The sequence below is a fragment of the Leuciscus leuciscus genome (assembly GCF_965113295.1).
Source record: "Leuciscus leuciscus genome assembly, contig: HAP1_SCAFFOLD_662, whole genome shotgun sequence".
NCBI classification, from domain to species: Eukaryota; Metazoa; Chordata; class Actinopteri; order Cypriniformes; family Leuciscidae; genus Leuciscus; species Leuciscus leuciscus.
Window position 1 is genome coordinate 1 of NW_028118078.1, and position 19,091 is coordinate 19,091.

General features: G+C 40.4%; 1 protein-coding gene across 2 annotated transcripts; it reads right to left on the minus strand.

Annotated features, from left to right (window-relative positions):
• Nucleotides 1-7,986: 7,986 nt before the first annotated feature.
• On the minus strand, nt 7,987-15,129 carry LOC309491876 (uncharacterized protein). Of its 2 annotated transcripts, XM_082190901.1 has the most exons (4): nt 14,716-15,129; nt 13,799-13,972; nt 12,936-13,091; nt 7,987-8,165 (listed from the first exon to the last, which is right to left on the minus strand). In XM_082190901.1, exons 1-4 carry the CDS (start codon nt 14,843-14,845, stop codon nt 8,071-8,073), a joined length of 555 nt encoding a protein of 184 aa, XP_082047027.1. In that variant the 5' UTR covers nt 14,846-15,129; the 3' UTR covers nt 7,987-8,070. The 2 variants fall into 2 exon arrangements, 1 of the variants encoding a protein (XP_082047027.1); XR_014203356.1 differs by lacking the exons at nt 12,936-13,091; nt 13,799-13,972.
• Between the last annotated feature and the right edge of the window lie 3,962 nt (nt 15,130-19,091).

The following is a 19,091-nucleotide window of genomic DNA, read 5'->3' on the forward strand; positions in this document are numbered from 1 at the left end:
ATGGTCACTACAATAGGGGGGAAACACTTCAAATCTGCCGAGTCCTCTTGTGTGACCATCACCCACTGTTTATAGCGAACGCAAGGCAAGTTAACTTACCAAAAACTACGTCTGGGAAATAATTGGGCACAAAATGTTGTTTTGAGTAGAAAGATTTTCTCTCACTCACTTGAAATAAACGTGAAGCTTCCGCGAAGAAAAGTTCGCAGCAAGTGGCTTTGAGCCAAAGACGAACGAACAAGACAAACAAGACTATCATTGTACACTTATTACACCGATTTTATTTATTTTTTACCACACAATTACGGGGACATATTGAATTGAGATTACTGTTTTAAGTCTTACCTGTTTATAAATCCATTTTGTACAGCATACAAAACAATCGCCCAAGAACGGAGACGGCAAGTTGTATTTGAATGAAACGAGAGAGCGCGTGCGCGTCCGTTACGATACATGGATGTGCGCTGTGTTATGATGCGTTGCTATTGACGACGGTCATTATAAGGAAGGAAATGCCACAGAATATAATCTTGCTTAAAAAAGTGCATAGAGCTGCTTGTTTTATTTGTTGTTTGTTGATTTTCAAATATTAAACTGTTTTTACTGTGAGCATCAGTTATTTTTGAACACTTTCATTTCGTTTTAACAAAACCGTGATAATATTGATAATCACGATAATTTTGGTCACTATAATCGTGATATGAAATTTTCATACCGTCCCATCCCTAATTGCGACCATTGCGCCACGCTTCCCTCACATGTCGCAACTCGACCGCCACCTCCTCCTATGGAGTAGGCAGCTTCTGAGGTTGCTGCATCCACTTTAAGCCTCGTCGGTGGCACGATTTAGCAGACCGGAACTTAAAGTGGATGAAGCGACCTGAGAAGCCTCTGACTTCATAGGAGGAGTTGGCGGGCGAGTTGCGTCATGTGAGGGAAGTGTAGCGCAACGGTCGCAATGTTGTCTGTACAGACCAGTACATGCTTGCTGAGCAGTGGCATTTTGCGGTGTCTCAAAGCAAGGTGTAATGCTAGCAACTCGAGGCAGTTGATGCCAATGCAGTCGGAGGCCCGCCCAGACCCCAGTTACTGCATGCCTGTTGTACGTGGCCCCTCAGCCGGTGTTGGTGGACACTTGTTCTAGGGGCGGCTGGCCCGGAGAAACAAAAGGTCTGATCATGGGCTGAGGGTTCGGCGGCAGGCCAGGATGATTGTCACACGGAGCGTGCCGCTCGGCCACGGCCACCTCAGGGCTCGGCCATGAAGCCAGTGCTGAAGCGGTCTTCATATGGAGGAAGCCGTTCTATTGCGGCTGCGGCTGCCATACGCCCCAGGAGCCTCTGAAAGGTTTCAGTGGGACCCTTTCTCACTTCTTAACGACATTGACCAAAACATGCTCTTCTCAGGAGACGTGTTGGACCGTATCCATCTCCATACCGGAATAAGAGATCCCCAAACACAAAGAGGAGTGCTGTTGACAGCAGTTGAGAGCTCAGAAGGCTTGCGACCCGCTGCACTCAAGCTGTAGAACCACCAGCAACAGGAGAGACTTCCAGAAGAAGCACCGACACACTGACTCGTTGAATGAATCAACACTCTTCAGAGACACCGTCATGAAGACCGATCGGCTCCGAAGAGAAAGACAAGTGGTGCGTGCATCCACTTCCGTATTTATACCCGCGCTGCAGGGCGAGCGTGGATGCAAAGCTCGCACGCCAATGATGACAGGCCCTAAGCGTGATCCCTAAGCGTGACCCCGACCAGTCGACTACGTCTCCATTCCCTCCTTCAGGGAACGAGGGTTACATATGTAACCAAGACGTTTTGAGGGTTTGGATGGACTGTGTGACAGTCTTCAATTCTCTCCTGAAGATGTTCTTCACTTTTGCCAGTTTTTCTGCAAACAACAAATATTGATTAGAAACATCTGTTTTATTAGCACAGATTACAGCTCAATGATTCACTAGTTCGTGTTCCAAGAACACTAGAGAAATGGGCTAGTTGTATATGGCCGCCATGTTGGATTTCCGATCTAGCGAGTTTGTGCAGACGCCAGTGCAGAGAGCCGGAGAAACCAGAGAATGATCTTTAATAGTTGTTTAAAGAAAATCAATTAAAATAATACTAAGATCTATATTACTACTCCATGAGTAAATGGAATTAGGGTATAGGAGTGGGGTTACTTGCTCCAAAATATATAAGTATAAATAATTGAATATGCAAATGCAGAGAATTAAATGCGTCTTGATCTGATGCATAAGGCAAACAAATGAAATCAATGGAGTTCCCTGTTCGTTGATACCGTGATGCCTAGAGACAACTATAGATGGAAATATACAAAACTGCCAGATATTTTCCTTATATTGTAATCATTGGCCCGGTTTCACAGACAGGGCTTAGTTTAAGCCAGGATTAGGCCTTAGTTCAATTAGGACATTTAAGTAGCTTTTTTTTAAACGTGCTTTAGAAAGAAAAAAAAACATTACTGGTGTGTATCTTGAGACAAAAAAATGGCACTGAAATATTTTAAGATATGCTTTCAGTTAAAACAGCTCAAACATGAATTTTAGTCTAAGATTAGCTTAAGCTCAAGGGCCCTATCATACACCCGGCGCAACACAGCGCCAGACGCGGCGCGAGTGTTTTTTGCTAGTTTCAGCCCGACGCAGTTATAATTTTCACTTCCTGCGCCACGTTGTTTAAATAGCAAATGCATTTGGACCCATTTGTGCGTCTATGGGCATGCTGATTGAATTGAATTCAGAAAGTTAGTGATGTTTCTCAAACATCAGACTTCACTACATACATTTTTTTTTGTTGTTGCTGTTTTTTTTTAAATGGTGTTTAAAAAAAGATTTGTTTTTACTGCATATTTGAGGAGCCAACAGGAGTAGAGAAGGAAAAATGAAGACTAACACCAGAAACATCAGGGGCCGGTTTCACAAAGATAGACTTTGACTATGGCTTAGATATAGTAGATAGTCAGACTTCAGATAGACATCTAAATCAGACCGTTGCACAAAGCACTTAAGACTCTGACTATCTTAAGTAGGACTACACTACAATGCATTCTGGGTAAAATAAGACACTTTTCAAAACAAAAAACATGGCGGATCGAGTAAGCACATTCAACCGCTCAGTGCAGTTTACCCCAGCGGAAAATATGTGTTTGTGAAAGTGAAAGTGAAAGTGAAAGTGACACATTACGGCCAAGTATGGTACGGCCATACTTGGAATTTGACCTCTGCATTTAACCCATCCAAGTTAATGCACACACATTAGGAGCAGAGTAGTGAGTAGTTAACACACACACTGCAAACGTGGATACACACACCCAGAGCAGCGGGCAGCCTTTGTGTGGCGCCCGGGGAGCGATTAGGGGTTAGGTGCCTTGCTCAAGGGCACCTCAGTCATTTCCCACCGGTTCTGGAATCGAACCAGCAACCTTTGGGTTACCAGTCCAACTCCCTAACCACTAGGCCATGACTCCTTGTTGGAGGAGTATAACAGTTACAAGGACATTTTACTTGGGAAATTTAGCGGAGAATGTAGTAACAAGAAGAAATGTTTAAATTATGAGCCATTTTCCCTTTTCTTTTGGCTGTTTGTAATGTAACTGATTGTTACTGCTGGTTGCCAAGGTAACATAGAGTCTTAGACCTAAGTTAGCCTGGGGGTAAGGTGTCTAATTTTTTGGGTCTAAATTATGTCAGTCTTTATTTTTGTGAAACACTCTAACTTGCATTAGACTAGTCTATGAGCACATTTTAGACTTGTCTAACACTATAGACCGGTCTAAAATAGCTTTGTGAAACCGGCCCCAGGCTGAAATGGCCATGAATCAGGGTGGTAATAACTGGAGACTCACCATCTGTCGGCTCGGACTCGAGCGCATCTGTGTCGGCTGGCGGCTCTACGCTGTATGTGTCTGGATGAACCTGTGAGTCCTGCTCAGCCACAGGAGGACACACTTTGGCTCGGGATCACGCTTAGGGAGTCTGTCATCTTCGATTATTGATCAAACGAGCCAATGCACACATTGGCGTGCGACCTTTGCATCCGCGCTCCGCCCTGCAGCGCGGGTATAAATACGGAAGTGGATGCACGCACCACTTGTCTTTCTCTTCGGAGCCGATCGGTCTTCATGACGGTGTCTCTGAAGAGTGTTGATTCATTCAACGAGTGAGTGTGTCGGTGCTTCTTCTGGAAGTCTCTCCCGGTGCTGGTGGTTCTACAGCGTGAGTGCAGCGGTGGTCGCAAGCCTTCTGAGCTCTTAACTGCTGTTAACAGCTCTCCTGTTTGTGTTTGGGGATCTCTTATTCCGGTATGGAGATGGATTCGGTCCAACACATCACCTGAGAAGACCATGCTTTGGTCGGTGCCGTTAAGAAGTGAGAAAGGGTCCCACCGAAACCTTTCAGAGGCTCTTGGGGCGTGTGGCAGACGCAGCCGCGATAGAACGGCTTCCTCCACATGAAGACCGCTTCAGCACTGGCTTCATGGCCGAGTCCCGAGGTGGCCGTGGCCGAGCGGCACGCTCCGAGTGACAATCACCCTGGCCTGCCGCCAAACCCTCAGCCCATGATCAGACCTTTTGTTTCTCTGGGCCAGCTGCCCCTAGAACAAGTGTCCACCAACACCGGCTGAGGGGCCACGTACAACAGCCATGCAGTAACGGGGGTCTGGGCGGGCCTCCGACTGCATTGGCATCAACTGCTTTGAGACGCCGCAAAATGCCGCTGCTCAGTCAAGTCAAGTCATCTTCATTTATATAGCGCTTTTAACAATGTAGATTGTTCCAAAGCGGCTTTACATTGATAATAGGAAATTAAAGTAAAAGAGATTGTTTTGGATTTATAGCATCTCTAGAATACAGTTATTGTCCAGCTAAAGTTAGTTTGATTGATTCACTTCCGTCGCAACGATCAATAGTTATTAACTTATAGTTATTAACAATAGTTATTAACTAACAACATTGCGACCATTGCGCCACGCTTTCCTCACATGTCGCAACTCGCCCGCCACCTCCTCCTATGGAGTAAGAAGCTTCTGAGGTCGCTTCATCCACTTTAAGCCTCGTCGGCGGCACGATTTAGCAGACCGGAACTTAAAGTGGATGAAGCGACCTCAGAAGCCTCTGACTTCATAGGAGGAGTTGGCGGGCGAGTTTCGTCAAGTGAGGATAGCGTAGCGCAACGGTCGCAATGTTGTCTGTACAAACCAGTACATGCTTGCTGAGCAGCGGCATTTTGCGGCGTCTTATAGCGCTTTTAACAATGTAGATTGTTCCAAAGCGGCTTTACATTGATAAAAGGAAATTAAAGTAACAGAGATTGTTTTGGCTTTATAGCATCTCTAGAATACAGTTATTGTCCAGCTAAAGTAAGTTTGATTGATTCACTTCCGTCGCAACGATCAATAGTTATTAACTTATAGTTATTAACAATAGTTACTAACTAACAACATTGCGACCATTGCGCCACGCTTCCCTCACATGTCGCAACTCGCCCGCCACCTCCTCCTATGGAGTAAGAAGCTTCTGAGGTCGCTTCATCCACTTTAAGCCTCGTCGGTGGCACGATTTAGCAGACCGGAACTTAAAGTGGATGAAGCGACCTCAGAAGCCTCTGACTTCATAGGAGGAGTTGGCGGGCGAGTTGCGTCAAGTGAGGATAGCGTAGCGCAACGGTCGCAATGTTGTCTGTACAAACCAGTACATGCTTGCTGAGCAGCGGCATTTTGCGGCGTCTTATAGCGCTTTTAACAATGTAGATTGTTCCAAAGCGGCTTTACATTGATAATAGGAAATTAAAGTAACAGAGATTGTTTTGGCTTTATAGCATCTCTAGAATACAGTTATTGTCCAGCTAAAGTTAGTTTGATTGATTCACTTCCGTCGCAACGATCAATAGTTATTAACTTATAGTTATTAACAATAGTTACTAACTAACAACATTGCGACTAGGGATGGGACGATTACCGGTTTCACTATAAACCACGATAAAATGTACTGACGGTTAGTATTATCGTTCAAAATTGAATTATCATTAAAACCGTGTTTGATTATTGCGATTTTAATAACTCACTGTAAATCCTGTCCAGCCAGCAACAGTCTCGACGCAGGCGCAGCGCGCAATGTTGTTGTTTTTATTCGAGAAGGAATGGCGAAAGGTAGTGGACGTGCTCGGGAGATTTTTCAGCGTTTTAAGAGGACCAAATCTGGTCATATTTTGGCTTTTACAAAAGTCCTGAGTGAAACTTCATCGAGGATGGTCACTACAATAGGGGGGAAACACTTCAAATCTGCCGAGTCCTCTTGTGTGACCATCACCCACTGTTTATAGCGAACGCAAGGCAAGTTAACTTACCAAAAACTACGTCTGGGAAATAATTGGGCACAAAATGTTGTTTTGAGTAGAAAGATTTTCTCTCACTCACTTGAAATAAACGTGAAGCTTCCGCGAAGAAAAGTTCGCAGCAAGTGGCTTTGAGCCAAAGACGAACGAACAAGACAAACAAGACTATCATTGTACACTTATTACACGATTTTATTTATTTTTTACCACACAATTACGGGGACTTATTGAATTGAGATTACTGTTTTAAGTCTTACCTGTTTATAAATCCATTTTGTACAGCATACAAAACAATCGCCCAAGAACGGAGACGGCAAGTTGTATTTGAATGAAACGAGAGAGCGCGTGCGCGTCCGTTACGATACATGGATGTGCGCTGTGTTATGATGCGTTGCTATTGACGACGGTCATTATAAGGAAGGAAATGCCACAGAATATAATCTTGCTTAAAAAAGTGCATAGAGCTGCTTGTTTTATTTGTTGTTTGTTGATTTTCAAATATTAAACTGTTTTTACTGTGAGCATCAGTTATTTTTGAACACTTTCATTTCGTTTTAACAAAACCGTGATAATATTGATAATCACGATAATTTTGGTCACTATAATCGTGATATGAAATTTTCATACCGTCCCATCCCTAATTGCGACCATTGCGCCACGCTTCCCTCACATGTCGCAACTCGACCGCCACCTCCTCCTATGGAGTAGGCAGCTTCTGAGGTTGCTGCATCCACTTTAAGCCTCGTCGGTGGCACGATTTAGCAGACCGGAACTTAAAGTGGATGAAGCGACCTGAGAAGCCTCTGACTTCATAGGAGGAGTTGGCGGGCGAGTTGCGTCATGTGAGGGAAGTGTAGCGCAACGGTCGCAATGTTGTCTGTACAGACCAGTACATGCTTGCTGAGCAGCGGCATTTTGCGGTGTCTCAAAGCAAGGTGTAATGCTAGCAACTCGAGGCAGTTGATGCCAATGCAGTCGGAGGCCCGCCCAGACCCCAGTTACTGCATGCCTGTTGTACGTGGCCCCTCAGCCGGTGTTGGTGGACACTTGTTCTAGGGGCGGCTGGCCCGGAGAAACAAAAGGTCTGATCATGGGCTGAGGGTTCGGCGGCAGGCCAGGATGATTGTCACACGGAGCGTGCCGCTCGGCCACGGCCACCTCAGGGCTCGGCCATGAAGCCAGTGCTGAAGCGGTCTTCATATGGAGGAAGCCGTTCTATTGCGGCTGCGGCTGCCATACGCCCCAGGAGCCTCTGAAAGGTTTCAGTGGGACCCTTTCTCACTTCTTAACGACATTGACCAAAACATGCTCTTCTCAGGAGACGTGTTGGACTGTATCCATCTCCATACCGGAATAAGAGATCCCCAAACACAAAGAGGAGTGCTGTTGACAGCAGTTGAGAGCTCAGAAGGCTTGCGACCCGCTGCACTCAAGCTGTAGAACCACCAGCAACAGGAGAGACTTCCAGAAGAAGCACCGACACACTGACTCGTTGAATGAATCAACACTCTTCAGAGACACCGTCATGAAGACCGATCGGCTCCGAAGAGAAAGACAAGTGGTGCGTGCATCCGCTTCCGTATTTATACCCGCGCTGCAGGGCGAGCGTGGATGCAAAGCTCGCACGCCAATGATGACAGGCCCTAAGCGTGATCCCTAAGCGTGACCCCGACCAGTCGACTACGTCTCCATTCCCTCCTTCAGGGAACGAGGGTTACATATGTAACCAAGACGTTTTGAGGGTTTGGATGGAATGTTTGACAGTCTTCAATTCTCTCCTGAAGATGTTCTTCACTTTGGCCAGTTTTTCTGCAAACAACAAATATTGATTAGAAACATCTGTTTTATTAGCACAGATTACAGCTCAATGATTCACTAGTTCATGTTCCAAGAACACTAGAGAAATGGGCTAGTTGCATATGGCCGCCATGTTGGATTTCCGATCTAGCGAGTTTGTGTACAACGCGCATACACTTTGCTTATCTCATCTACACACAGACGCAACAGTTCTCATTTTTAGAAAACCATACATTATTACAAGGAAAAATATGAACACATGAGGGAAATCATCGTGGTGTCCATGAAGATGTGAAAAAATAGGCATAAATCTAGCTTACACATTTACCCAAATTATTATACGCCTGTTTAACCAAAGCTAATTTGGGTGTGTTTCTCCATCCCCAATGTCACTTCTCTGTGTTTTACGGCCCTGACGAGAACGTCGGTCTCCTCGACTGTAAAGCGCTCCTGCCGTGCGTCTGGCAAATCCGCCGTTATAATAGCAAGCCGCCATGGAACAAGTGCGCCTGCTCTTAAAGGGAATGTGAGATGTCGCTCTGATTGGTTTATTTCACGTTACGCCCAAACCACACCTATGAATAATGAAGCTACTTCAGACCAACTCATTTTAGATTTGCGTCGGGCGCAAGAGTCATTTATCCAACCAGTAAAATAGCAACAGCACCCAAGACCCGCCCACAAAGTTACTTGCGTTTCGCGCTTGATACTTGCGTTTCAGATCGTTAAATAGGGCCCATTATGTTGCAAGTAACACCTGGCTGTAGTTGTTAATGCTATTATTTTATTGTTTGCAGTGTTGTAATGTAACGGAGTACAAATACTTCGTTACTGTACTTAAGTAGAAATTTCACGTATCTGTACTTTACTTCGCTATTTAAATGTATGTCAACTTTCACTTTTACTCCACTACATTTCCTAGATAAAATTTATACTTTTACTCCGATATATTTCCACTAAGCATCTTCGTTACTCGTTACTACAAAATAAAATCAGAAGAAATGTGTGCGACTGCAATAAGGGAGGTTTGGCGAATCACTGCTTCTAGATTGCACCGCACGGCGAGCGCTCCAGTGTAATGCTTGTTTGTTGCCATGCCAAAGGAGGAGGAAGCACAACTGAAACCGCCATGAAAGCACGAGCACCGATATCTATGCGAGCACCTACCTTTTGATTTAATTCAACAGAGAACTCTCAAAGATATGTCCATAATACTGAAACACGCTTAACTGTTTTTAATATAGCATAACTGCCGGGCCGAATATTTCCTCAGGTAGGCTAATGTTAGACTGAGAAATATTTTTTGAGAACTGCTACGTTAATCAGTGGCAGGTTAGAAAGAAAGGGTTAAGGGCTATTCACGTCTTTAAAAGCATCATACGTTTTGTCAAACTTGAGATTTCCTTTTATGTTAATTAACTCAAAACTCAGTGGTTATAGGATAATGTTGGGCTAATGTTGCTGTGTGTGTGAGATGGTGACCTGGGGAGCCCTACAAATGCTCATACCACATGACCAAAATATTCTCCCTACCATCAGGTCATTTTTTTTTTTTTTTTTTTTTTTTTAAGAAATAGGTTATTATTTATTTTTCATTTTTACCTGAAGTTCATACAAAAGTGAAATTTCTGTTTCAGTTTTTTTTCTTTGATGTCAGCTCTAAAAATATGCTGTTTGTTCTTTGAACTTAAGAGATTTGTGCCTGAAAAGTCCTGGAAAAGACTGTGATTTTGATTTGATGAGTGAGATTAAGAAGATATGGGAAGTTGGAACCCTGAATATGCTTTACTATAAGAAAGCCACAATAAAGTTCACAAACCCAAAGTTCTAACCGCTTGCTTTAAAAAAAAAAAACTTTTTACTTTTACTTAAATTACTTAAGTACATTAAATATCAGAAAATTACTTTTGATACTTAAGTACAGTATATATCAGATACTTTAAGACTTTTACTTAAGTAATATTCTAAAAGGTAACTTTCACTTCTACCAAAGTCTTTTTCTAGTACGATACTTGTACTTTTACTCAAGTATTGCTTTCTAGTACTTTATACAACACTGATTGTTTGTGCCGTTGTTGCATCTATTAAAAACTAAACTACTGATTTTGTAATCCCTGTCAGTAAACGAAATGCGTGTCTGTGAGTGTGTTGGTGTTAAGGATTTTGAATGTTAAAATAGGGGTCTCCTGGAAAAAAGTTTGGGAAGCAGCACAGGGGTCAGACAAGCTGTGGCAAGACCTGTCAGAACTACTATGTGCCGAAGTCCAATACCGTACTCGCCAAAGTCGCAGATAATGGCTTCAAAACCAGTTTTACCCAATAATAGGGAAGATATTCAGCAAAGACTCCTAGTGTTTGCTGGGTAGCAGAGCCAGGATTGAGCACAAAATCATACATAAACCTCTAAAAAACTACGCAATAATGAGTGTGTGATGTGAACGAGTGTGAACTCTGTGACTGAAATGAGCACAGCGTGATCGCAAATCAATCGCGCTGCCTTCTGCGTCTCAGAAATCAGAGCGTTGTCAATAACAGCCTATCAAATAAAATACTTGAAAATACTACATACTGCACCTTTCCTGCTATTCATTTGTCAAGAGCCTAATCTCAGCTATAAGCTACTGAATCACACACATTCACACTACTTGATGTGTCTATTTAAATGTTTTAAACCTTGTATTATACAGTATGATAGTATATGTTTGATGTCGCAGTCTCTCCCAGAGCTGGCAAACGTTACGGCCTATTCGTTATAATTTGTTGTTTTATTTAACATGTAGTATTATTGTTTTAAGTGGAAGATATTTTAATATATTTTGTTTTACAAATTATACAAGGCATATTTGTTAAAACTATGACAGGAACCCTTTAGTAGGGCTGTGACGGTGGCAGTTTTTTACCACCGCGGTAGTAATGGACCCAAATACCGGCGGTGTTGCGGTTGTTGGGTGGGGGGTGTTTTGAAATAAATAAATTAAACAAAAACAAAGAAACAACAAACTAAAGCCTGTAAAGCATTGAAATAAATATCAGTAAATACTGGTAACTTACATAATATAATAAAGTTGAATCTATTTTAAAAAAAAAAAATTAAGAAAAAATTTCGGTTAATATTTCCACACAAAGGCGCGCGATATAGCCTACCGCTCTGCGCATTGAGAGGGATGTGGGACACAAGCAGGAAAGAGACCATCGATCTTTTCGAGACCATCATGTTTTCTACTTGTAAAAGGTATGAAGAGCGAATTTTATCTTCTACAAGGGCAAGGCATTTAGGCTGTTTGCGCGCTGCCAGAGAAAGCCAAACTAAAATCACCCGCGGTTGTGAAACGCGCTTTACAAAATGAACTTGACGCTTCTTACCAATTATCATGTCTAACAAGCACAAACTGTGTTAAAAAGAATTTGACTTATAAGTAAAAATGTAGGCTATCTGTCCTACAGCGTTTTTTCTACTTTAACACAGTAAAGAATACGAAAATAATCGACCTAAAAGCGAACAAAGGAAGAAACGTTTATAACGCGTCTTTGGGTGAGACGCGAGTGAAGATATGGGAAAAGAAAAAAGAGATTCATTCCATGCAGGGATGAGTCACGATTTTTGAATATTCGATTAGTTGATTTAATTATATAATATCTAATGTTCTAATGTCTGTTGTGCGATCATTCTCTAAAATAAAATCTCCATGTTCTGGTGCTGATGCAGTGGTGATGCGTAACCGGAGGGTGACGCTGCCAATAACGCACATAACAGCTGTCACAAAGAACTGGCAAAAGTAATGATTATGAACGTGTCAAAGATAGCAAGGAGACATTTGAATTGTTTATTAATAAAGTGTTTTTTTTTTGTGTGTGTCAGTGTCGGGCTGCAAAGATGAAGTTGACGATGCTCACTCTTTGCAGTGAACGTGCCTAGAGAGAAATGCACACTTCATACGGAATACACAAGCATATGCTAGTCGGTTTATTTTCGTTTTGAATTGTTTTGTTTAAAAGTATATAATTCAAGCTTTCTATAAGAATAACTAATGGAATATTTTTAAATTCGCTAATAATCGGGTGACCAGATCGCAAACCAGAATTCAAAGCCGACAAAGCTTATGTTTATGGGCTCACGGCTACAACTCTCTCATTCGTCATGAATTTAAACTTTTCCATGGCTGCGATATTACATTTAATTGCTAACCTATTATTTATTTTGTAAAGAAAGCTTTGTGTGTCATAATATTAATGTTAAACAGCATTCATATACAAACATTTTTTTTAGGCGAACTACCGCCGGTACTACTCAGCCACCGCGGTGGCGCTTTACAACCGCGGTGGTGCGGTTGTCAAGTTTACCGGCACAGCCCTACCCTTTAGACACATCCATGCCCAGGACACAACCATGACATAATCCGTTCCTACACTACATAAACACTATATGAAAATAAGTGTCTAACAATGAAGATAAATCTCTCTCATGCTATTTGTATATTATTAGGAGTATTATTTTTCTTAGTTTTTTGTTATGTCACACCATAAGACACATTTACAGTACAGTTCAGTAAAATGTTTTTTTTTTAAAACAGAGAAAGAATTGACCAAGTTAGTGATGCTTCTCAAATATCAGACTTCACTACATTAATATGTTTTTTTGTGTGTGTTTACATTAGTTTTTACATATATTTGTTTTGCATATTTGAGGAGCCAACAGGAGTAGAGAAGGAAAAATGAAGACTAACACCAGAAACATCAGGCTGAAATGGCCATGAATCAGGGTGGTAATAACTGGAGACTCACCATCTGTCGGCTCGGACTCTACGCTGGATGTGTCTGGATGAACCAGTGATTCCTGATCATCCACAAGAGGACACACTTTGGTTTTGAGGGTTTGGATGGATTGTTTCACAGTCTTCAATCCTTTCTTGAAGATGTTCTTCTCTTTTGCCAGTTTTTCTGCAAACAACAAATATTGATTAGAAACATCTGTTTTATTAGCACAGATTACAGCTCAATGATTCACTAGTTCATGTTCCAGGAACACTAGAGAAATGGGCTAGTTGCATATGGCCGCCATGTTGGATTTCCGATCTAGCGAGTTTGTGCAGACGCCAGTGCAGAGAGCCGGAGAAACCAGAGAATGATCTTTAATAGTTGTTTAAAGAAAATGATACATCACTTAAAATAATACTAAGATCTATATTACTATTCCATGAGTAAATGACATTTAAATGCACGCATGTTTAAATCAGGAGAATGAAATACACTTTCATTAAATACACTCTGTCCATGAAGAGTAAATTGACTCGGACTCGTGGTGCATGAACATACACAATGTCTGATTCCCGGAGCAATTATGCCTACTGTAGATATACAAATATGTAAATATAACCAAATTTTAAAAATTAAATCTAGCACAGAAATATATAAAATACAAATAAAATATCCATCTTAAAAGACTTCAATCTTTTGATTTCTGATCTGCTGCAAATCAGCAACAAGAAGTTACTTTACGTGATGTCAGAGGATCAGAATTATAGCCTAGTAGAAATATCATGAAACAAAGGTTCTCGTATTTATTGAAAATGTTCTTAGTTTTTTGTTATGTCACACCATAAGATACATTTACAGTAACTGTACAGTAACAATAACTGGAGACTCACCATCTGTCGGCTCGGACTCGAGCGCATATGTGTCGTCTACGCTGGATGTGCCTGGATGAACCAGTGATTCCTGATCATCCACAAGAGGACGCACTTTGGTTTTGAGGGTTTGGATGGAATGTTTGACAGTCTTCAATCCTTTCTTGAAGATGTTCTTCTCTTTTGCCAGTTTTTCTGCAAACAACAAATATTGATTAGAAACATCTGTTTTATTAGCACAGATTACAGCTCAATGATTCACTAGTTCATGTTCCAAGAACACTAGAGAAATGGGCTAGTTGCATATGGCCCACTGGTTGGATTTCCGATCTAAGGAGTTTGTGCAGAAGCAAAACATCTGTGAACTTGCCCTTTAAAAATGTTGAAGGACAGCATCATTTTGTCTATTTAACTGAACATGACTTTAAAGTCCTGACTTGTATTATCTTAGAGCTATTTCCATATGGACATTTCTTTGTTGTGTCACAGTTTGTCACAGTTATTCCTGGCAGATTAAAGCATATTTTGCGATTTGTTTGTGATGCATGCATGCATTTTCTGTAAAGCTGCTTTGAAACGACAGCCTATGTATTGTGAAAAGCACTAGATCTATGGTTTTACTATGGTAAAACTGTAACGTTATTTTTTGTTCAAACCATGGTTCAACTATAGTTATACATTGCAGTAAAACCTAAAGTAAAAGGAATCTAAGGTATTCATAACTATAGTAACCATACATTTTGAAAGCATGGTTAAATTTGAAGTTACGGTTTTCCTACAATACAACAATCATAGATAACGTTAAACCATAAATGTTGTAGTAAAACCATGGTTCATTGTGTTAGTTACTATGGTTTTACTGCAAAAACTGTGGTAAACTGATGGTGAAAAGCACACTGGCCTAATTATGTGTCAGTTCTGGTGTATTAACTCAGTACCTGTTGTTCTGGGGTCAGTCGCTTCAGTTGTCCTGCGTTTTGGCTTTCTCCAAGCGGACTTAACAGCGCCTCTCCGCGGCTGAGGGTCCTCGGACATACTCTCCAGCTCCAGTGAGAAGTAAGCAGACATGATATCTGATCGAAACTGTCTCTGCCTGTCGTTTACAACTGTTGACTGTGACTCTACTGAACTAACGTTAAGTTACTGTTATGATCACCTGAGCTGAAGATTCCGTCAAAGTAACTCAATTTATATGGAATATATATTAAATGACACCGTATTCTGTCAGATTCTGAACCTCGAAGAGTTGTGTAGACTCTTTTTCCCTTTCCTATAAATCTGTAGACTACGTTTGTAACACTTTAGCTGCTCCGTTAGTCTGATAACCGCTGCTGACCTGAACAACTGTTTGTTTGTATATGACGCCGCGTCACTGCGTTGCCATGGCAATAGTCAGACGGAGAAGATGATCAGTGGTGACTCACTCTGGGACCTATGGAAGCTTGTTTCCGCCACTGAATAATAAATAAATAATAATAATTGCGACTTTTTAACTCACAATTCGGACTTTTTCTCACAACTGCGAGAAATGAAGTCAGAATTGTGAGAAATAAAGTCGCAATTTGGAGATATAAAGTCAGAATTGCATGATATAAAGTCGCAATTGCGTGTTATAAAGTCAGAATTGTGAGATATAAACTATTCTTTTTAAAAAGGTTTGTAAAAAAAAAAAATCTGTCTTTTTTTTCCTTAGAATTCTGACTTTATTATTGTATTATGAAAACAAAGTTAACAAAGGTCTTGTTAATTTATTTATACTGTTGGCAAAATGTTATATTCATAAACAAAAATATTTAAATTCATCCCCAATATTTAAGATGTTTAAATTAGAATTTGATTGTTTTATGTCTTCACTGAAATTGTTAAAAAACATATTTTGATATTATTTTTGGATCCCCTGCTACCAATTAATGTCACTCTTTGTTTTTATCGTGTACCAAAAGTTGTTGTTCATAAGGGGGAAAAAATGCAAGAAATTGACCGAAAACCCCCGGAAAAATGGCTTGCTAACAAAAATGTCTGTAAAATTACCTGTGTAATTCTGTAAAATCATGACATCAAAATTTTGTAAATAGAAAAACAATGACATTTTGTTACATTTACAGTAATATTTTGAAAATAGTACAAATGCTGTTGTAAAATACTGAACCAAACAAAAATGTTGATTTTACAGTAAGAATGAGTTAAAATAATCATATTAATTTGTAGAATTGACAGATTTATGCAATTTAAACAGAAAAAAAAAACGGTATACAGAAAGCAACAATGCAGTTAAAATTACAACATGACAGTGTTAAAATATTTTTCGGACATGCAGATTTTCAATAGCCTATATAGTCTACATAAAGAAAATGTACATTTTATAAATTCATGTTATAGTTTAGAGATAAAATATGTTCAAGAACAGCATAACTGTGTTAATATGAAGGGTTTAAAAATAGGAAATGGGTCTTTTAGGTCCAACAGCACTGTACAAATGACGCCTGGTTCACACCGGACGCCGAAGCGGCGCGGAATGGAAAATCACTTCTTTTATTAATCCGTTGTTGAGACACACACGCAGCCAGAGAGAGAATATGGTAGACAGTTTTTTTCTTTGTTTGTTTTCATCTTTCTACTCTGTTTAGATATACAAATATGATCGCATTTGTCACTCGCGGTATTTTAATTTGAAAATTGCATTTATTTTGACAATTGACCGGATGTCTCGTGTTTCTTGGTGTGACTTCCTGCCGGAATGGACGCGGATCACTCGCGGTCGCGCAAAAAATAGACCAGACGCCGAAACTGGCGCTTCACGGCACGGGCTGGCCGCGGCATGCCGCGGCGCTCCGCGTCTGGTGTGAACGACACCATAGGTTAACATGGGCGCCGAAAGGAAGCGGCCTCCGTTCCGCGCCGCTTTCGAGTCGCTTCGGCGGCCGGTGTGAACCCGGCCTTATGGTGCGTTCACACCGAACGCGAATCGAGCGTCAAATTCGCGTCTATCGCGTCTAGCCTTTAATCACTGTTAAAAAAGGACAACACTTAAGGTGTTTGGGGTCATTTTGACCCCAAACTTTTAAAGAGCAATTGCATAAGGAAATATATCCATTTTTTTATATGGAAAACTATATATCTTTTTTTTTATTTACTTCTAAACTATCCATTTATGCTGTGTTTTTGTGGAAATTTTGAAGTTTTTTTACCTATTTACTGCACAAATACATAACTAGGCCATAAATTGGGGGGGGCATTTTGACATTTTATAGATTTATGCCAGTTTAGTTGATTTTATTTGGCAATTTCTATCAAAATGCTCTCTGTTGCAGTGACATACATGTGTGTGTTTGTGTGTGTTTGTGTGTGTGTGTGTGTGTGTGTATGAGATAGAAAGTTCGTTCCACTTTGGGTTTATGCTCTAGGACCAGACCTTGATTTAAATGTAATTTTTTTTTAGATTTATGCCAGTTTTGTTTATTTTATTTGCCAATTTCTATAAAAATACTCTCTGTTGCAGTGACATACATGTGTGTTTGTGTGTGTGTGTGTGTGTGTGTGTGTGTGTGTGTGTGTGTGTGTGTGTGTGTGTGTGTGTGTGTGTGTGTGTGTGTGTGTGTGTGTGTGTGTATGAGATAGAAAGTTCGTTCCACTTTGGGTTTATGCTCTAGGACCAGACCTTGATTTAAATGTAATTTCTTTTAGATTTATGCCAGTTTTGTTTATTTTATTTGCCAATTTCTGTAAAAATGCTCTCTGTTGCAAACACATACATTTGTGTGTTTGTTTGTTTGTGTGTGTGTGTGTGTGTGTGTGTGTGTGTGTGTGTGTGTGTGTGTGTGTGTGTGTGTGTGTGTGTGTGCAGAGGTGGAAAGTAACGAATTACATTTACTCGCGTTACGTAATTGAGTAGTTTTTTTGTGTACTTCTACTTTTTCAAGTAGTTTTTAAAATCTGTAATTTTACTTTTACTTAAGTACGTTTTGTTTGAAGTATTGTACTTCGCTACATTTTAAATCACAAAATTAAAAAATAAATAAAAAATAATAATAATAATTTACAAAGTTTGGAAAAAAAAAATCGTGCTCCGGAAACTGCTACATTGATTGAAGGGCGGGAGAACAAACGTGCAAAAAAGGTGACGCTGACTCAGCTGGAAGAGAAACGCCCTCGAATTATTATGAAGCGAACCATGGCCAGAAGGCTATGTGAATATACTTTAGATCTAGGAAAAACACGTGGTTAGATATCCAATTTGCTGAAAATGTGGACGCAATGTGGCTCTAAAAGGAGGAAACATAGACCATCTATCCATGCAGATAAAGGTATGTCCCGTTTGCAGAGCGCATCCCCGAATCCAGTCATGCAAATGGCATTAACATGCAGATGTCACGTAAAACACGCAATGATGTAGGCCATATGAATAAATTGAAATTATAGCTGTGCAATCAATCCAATCGCGACATGGTCTCAAAGCGCAAAAAGACTGCTGTGTAAATGTTCTGTGTGCCTGTGTGAACGAGCTGCTCCGGTTTGTCTACTGCATACTCAAGTATGCCTGATGCTCGTTTTGTTTTCGGCGTCTAACAAACAATATGAGGACATGATTTAATGAATGAACATTTAGAGAGCTGCTCTGAGAGAACGCATAATACACTCTGCTGAAACAGATCTTCACTACCCGTCAAAATAAAAATTTGGTTTAACTAGGAGAAATTAATATCAGAAATATGTTACTATTGTAGGCCTACAATAGAACATACTTATCAAAATAATAACAATAATATGAATAATAATAAAAATATTATTTAAGGAATATATTTTTTCACCCAAAAATGGAAATTAGCCCATTATTTACTCACCCTTAAGTCATCCTAGGTGTATATGATATTCTACTTTAAGACTAATACAATTGGAGTTATATAAAAAAAATCTTTTCCAAGCTTTATTATAATGGCAGTGAATGGCCGTTTCTGTTTTGAAGTCCATAAAAGTGCTTCTATGCATCATAAAAATGCATCTATCAATGATAAAAGTGCATCTATCCATCATAAAAGTGCATCTATCCATCATAAAAGTGCATATATCTATTATAAAAGTGCATCTGTCCATCATAATAGTTAACCCATCCATCATAAAAGTGCTCCACATGGCTATGGGAGGTTAATAAAGGGATTCTGAAGCAAAGCAACGAGTTTGTGTAAGAAAAATATCCATATTTACTATAGCTTCAGGCTCTAAAGCGCAATTTATGCGAGTAATGAGACGTACTGCTGATATTTACGCTACTTCAACGTCATAAGTTACGCAAGTTGTGCTTTAGACGCAAGTAGAC

Excerpts from the sequence above, each read along its gene's own strand:
- LOC309491876 (XM_082190901.1), bottom strand. The coding sequence starts at position 14,845 with ATGTCTGCTTACTTCTCACTGGAGCTGGAGAGTATGTCCGAGGACCCT. Across the intron at positions 13,092-13,798 it reads CGAGTCCGAGCCGACAGATG|AAAAACTGGCAAAAGAGAAG; the intron begins GTGAGTCTCCAG and ends TGTTGTTTGCAG. Across the intron at positions 8,166-12,935 it reads AGAGTCCGAGCCGACAGATG|AAAAACTGGCCAAAGTGAAG; the intron begins GTGAGTCTCCAG and ends TGTTGTTTGCAG.